Consider the following 4614-nt stretch of genomic DNA (forward strand, 5'->3'; position numbering starts at 1 on the left):
AAAAAAAAAAAAAAGTTAGCGCTGCCCAGGAATTGAAAAGACACATTGAGTTTTTTTTTTTTACCACATAAACATGATATTATTTAGTTGCACCTGGAAATTCATAATAAACTTAAGATATTAAGTTGAACCAGCAACTGTTCAGTCACACTGACAAACATCACAAATAAAACTGATTTCTTTTAACGTTTAAGTCAATTTTTCTTTACACAAAGAACCCAGAGCTGCAGCTGCTTCTGTTGGAGACGCTTAATTCAACATGTGAAGCTTAACATAAATATACAAGTTTTATCTACTCAAGTTCTTTAATGTAACATTTCTGAAGTGTTCTGAAAATAAACTGACTTAATAAATATGGCTTTATGGTAAGGTAATGAGAAAAGATTAGCAGTTCCACAAAATAGCTGTTTGGTTTTTTACAGTAAATATTTTCTCATTAACCTGTAAAGTACAACTTTTATTTATTCAATTTAATTAAATTTAAAATTTCTAGTATTTATTTTCAGAACTTATGAACATGAGTTCTTCTGTTTAAGTCTTGATGAGTTGAATGTTAGTAATAATAAACTTCATATATATAACACATAAAATAAACTTACATATATAAATACAGTTTGTTATTATTGTTGCTGTTGTTGTTGTTGTTTCACACACCAGTATGGAAATAAACAGGTTTATTTGTGCTGCAGTACTGAGTAATAACGACAGGAGGCGCTCTGGTTACAGCGACTGACCTGCAGCCTCTGGGCTCTACTCTCTCTCTCTCTCTCTGTGTGTGTGTGTGTGTGTGTGTGTTTCCTGCCCGACACAATGATTTTTATTAGTAGACAATAGCGGCGCGCTCAGTGCGCTTCACCCCTCCTCCTCCTCCTCCTCCTTCTCTTCTTGCTGACCACCAACACACACACATGAACGCACACGGATCGTGCGCGCGCTGTGTTTGCCGACATGAATTCAAACTATTACTGTCGTTGAGAAAACAAAGCCGAGGAGACTCGACCGACTGTGCCACGACTGCTGCGTGTGCGTAAAGGCGCGCACGCGCGCACACACACTCAGACAGGCATGCGCTTTTACGCACAAGCCTCAGAATGGGATTTTACGCACACATGCACAGAGGAGGGCGCATGACGCACGGCACAAATGCATGAACGAATTTGAGGGAGAGGTACGTGCGCGTAAATACCGAAAGAGAGAGAGAGAGGAGGGATAAAGATGACAGGTCGGTGCTGTTGGACACATTAAAGGTGGAGACGGAGAGGAAGAAGGAGCAGAAAAGAGGATTTGTTGACAAAATCGCCAAGTTGGAGAAGCTCCTCCTCTCAGTGATGTAGCCGCGAGTCGGAACCTCCTTAATTACTAATTTCTCCTCATCCAAGCCACGCTCCCTCCTCCTCCTCCTCCTCCTCCTCCTCTCGGTCTGTCTGTGCTCTCTCTCTCCACTCCTCCATCCATGCTTCTCTCATCCTGACCCTCCTTCTCTCCTCTCTGTCTCTCTCTCGGATACCGGAGGTGGACGAGCTTGGAGTTTGTTGTTGTTGTTTATTTTTTTATTATTATTTATTGCTGGTTTTTGGGGCATGGAGGATGTGAAAGAGCCGCCGACCGTCCACCGGTCCTCCTCCTTCAGCATCAAGAGCCTCCTGCTGCCCTCCAAGTGCGACAGACCGGACTCTGCTGTCGCTGCAGCCGCCGCCGCCGCGATCGTCGGCATCCCCGGGACCCTCTCCCCCTCCCCGGGCTCCGACTCCTCCGAGAAGTCGCTGGAGCCGCCGGAGGTGGACTCCACAGCGGCCGCGGCGGAGAAACCGGGCAAAGAGGAGCAGGAGGGAGAGGAGGAGGAGGGCGGAGGAGGAGGAGGCGGAGGAGGGGACGGAGCTAAGGCCACGCCGGAGCAGCAGAACTCTAACGGTAATAACGGCGGGAAAAACGGGAAATACGACAAACCTCCGTTCAGCTACAACGCGCTGATCATGATGGCCATCCGGCAGAGCCCCGAGAAGCGGCTCACGCTGAACGGGATCTACGAGTTCATCATGAAGAACTTCCCGTACTACCGGGAACACAAGCAGGGCTGGCAGAACTCCATCCGGCACAACCTGAGTCTGAACAAGTGCTTCGTCAAGGTGCCGCGGCACTACGACGACCCGGGGAAGGGCAACTACTGGATGCTGGACCCGAGCAGCGATGATGTGTTCATCGGCGGGACCACCGGGAAGCTCCGCCGGCGCTCCGCCACCTCCCGGGGCAAGCTGGCAATGAAGCGCGGGCTGCGCTTCGCTCCGCTCGGTCTGGGGATTAACGAGCGGGCGAACAACCCGCTGTACTGGCAGATCTCTCCGTTCCTGTCCCTGCACCACCACCACCACCACCACCCGCACTACAACGGATCCTCACCCGGCTTTCTGAACCAGGCGGCGGGCTACGGCTCGCTGCTGCCCGCGGTGGAGCAGCTGAGTAACGGGGAGCTGGGGCGCTCCATCCTCGGCGGCGGGCTGACGAACAGTTACGGGATGAGCACGTCGCCCGTCGGGCTGCTCTCCGGACAGACTGCGGGCTACTTTGTCTCAGGGACCCAACACGCTGCTGCGGCGGCCCCGGGGCCACCGGGAGGAGGACCGGCGCCGCCTCCTCCGCCTCCCCCGCCGCACCTCCAGCAGGGCGCAGCGGGGTTCGGCGGCCTGGCGAGCAGCAGCTCCCCGCAGTCGCTCCTCTCGGACTCCCTCAGAAACAGCTCCCTACAGGCCTTCTCCCCGGGCGTGTCCGCGGGCTTCCCCGGGGTGCTGTCCCATCAAAAGAGGGTCACCCCGAACGCCTTCCTAAACTGAGCTCCCCCCTCCCTCCCCCATCACCTCTCCGTGGATGGCACCGGGACGAGGACGCACAAAAGACGTCATGTTTAAGGGCAAATAATAAAAAAAAAGTGGTAAAAATATCAAACAATGAACGCAAAAAATCTCTATGAAGTGAAACTTTTTGGCCATATTCTGCCCGCAGAGCAGATTTTCTTTTGTTTTCTTTGCATTTTATTGAAAAAGGGACAAAGTTTGTTACCCGCGGGTTGTACAACTGTAAACTAGACTTGCCAAAGGTAACACTTTAAGTATATTTCAAGCTATTTATATCTTGTACAAAGATTTTCAGTACCTTCTTTGAGTCTTTTATTTATGTTTTGTATTTATTGTACAATGTATTTAAATTCTATTTGTCAGTGTGTACTCATCAGTATTGAGGGAGGGAGGGACACATACAGGGTTAATAATTATTTATGAATTTTGGAGACAATCAAGGAGAATCGAGACAATCAAAACTTTTTCTCTTCTCTTATTTTTATTTGAGAAAACTTTTGAAAAAAGTGAATAAAGTAATGAATTTAAATAAATAAACGAAGCCTTAAAATCAGCAGAAACAATCAGGGGTTTTTGAGAGGAAAAATAAGCCTACAAATCATATCTCTACTCAGGTTTGACCCCGGACTGACAGGCCTAACTATCAGACAAAATATTAATCAGAACAATAACAATAATAATAATAATAATAAAACTACTCTCTGTGAAGAGTTTCCTTCCAAAATAATGATATCCGATTTTTTTTTTCATCGTGGCAGAAAAGTAATAATCTTTTCAGTGATTTTTTTTTTTTTTTTACGCAAACCGCCCCTTTAAAATTAATAAATAAGTACGTAAATAAATAAATAAATGGATATAAAAGTTTTTGGAATAGAACTCTTCATGTGTAAAATTATGCAAAACATCGCAGCTGTAACACCAGCTTTTCTATTTTCTGTTCATCATAAAAACCCAGACATTGTCCTTTTTAAAAGCTTCTGTGTGTGTGTGTTTGTGTGTGTGTGTGAGAGAGAGAGAGCGAGAGAGAGAGAGAGAGAGAGAGAGTGTGTGTGTTTTGCAGGCCTGTATGAGCGTAAAACCTCCTGCGCATGTGCGCTTAAAGGCCGCCGTACAAACAGCAAACCTCTCAATTGATAAAACTGACTGACAAAACCATCCTGATGTCACCGCCCGGCTCAGGTGCTCCGGTGCCGGGTAAAAGTTTGAGGAGCCCCGGTCGGATGGAGGATGGAGGATGGAGGATGGAGGCCTCTGGAGGCTGGAATATTTAGCTTTTCTTAGTGGGTGAAAACAAACTGAGCGGCTCCAGACGGTCACCAGGCCCTGCAACACACACACAAACACAAATATTTTGTCAGATGAGAAACTTGTATCTCCAACATGCCAACTTTCCCAAACCTTTGTTATTATCATTATTATTATTATTATAATTTTAAAAAACGCCATTTTTGGGGGCGCGGAGGTTCATTCTTGACCTTGTAAATCATCTTGAAGCCATTTTCAGCCGCATGTCACGGCCATCCTCTGCTGACGGCTCAGCTGTCATGAGATAATTTTACTTTGGTTAAATTTTAGTTGAATAACAGTGCTTTATTCTATTTTTTGAATTTTGTAGATGGTTTTGTGCACCCGTGGAGCAAATAAATAAATAAATAAATAAATAACAGGCACAAAAGAAAAAAAATCACAGTTGGAGATGTGAGGTTTTCATCTAGCTGCAATGATATAAATGCAAATGTTTTTTATTTTTAATTTTTTGGGGGGT

The 4614-nt window shown here is 46.3% G+C and overlaps 1 protein-coding gene across 1 annotated transcript; it reads left to right on the top strand.

The window, feature by feature from the left end:
- Positions 1 to 1183: 1183 nt before the first annotated feature.
- Positions 1184 to 3608, top strand: LOC146315001 (forkhead box protein G1-like). Its single transcript, XM_084735785.1, has one exon. The coding sequence runs from the start codon at positions 1581 to 1583 to the stop codon at positions 2826 to 2828; it is 1248 nt and encodes a 415-aa protein (XP_084591911.1). The 5' UTR covers positions 1184 to 1580; the 3' UTR covers positions 2829 to 3608.
- Positions 3609 to 4614: the final 1006 nt, after the last annotated feature.

Source organism: Lutjanus erythropterus, chromosome 14 (assembly GCF_056507025.1).
Source record: "Lutjanus erythropterus isolate fLutEry1 chromosome 14, fLutEry1.hap2, whole genome shotgun sequence".
NCBI classification, from domain to species: domain Eukaryota; kingdom Metazoa; phylum Chordata; class Actinopteri; order Lutjaniformes; family Lutjanidae; genus Lutjanus; species Lutjanus erythropterus.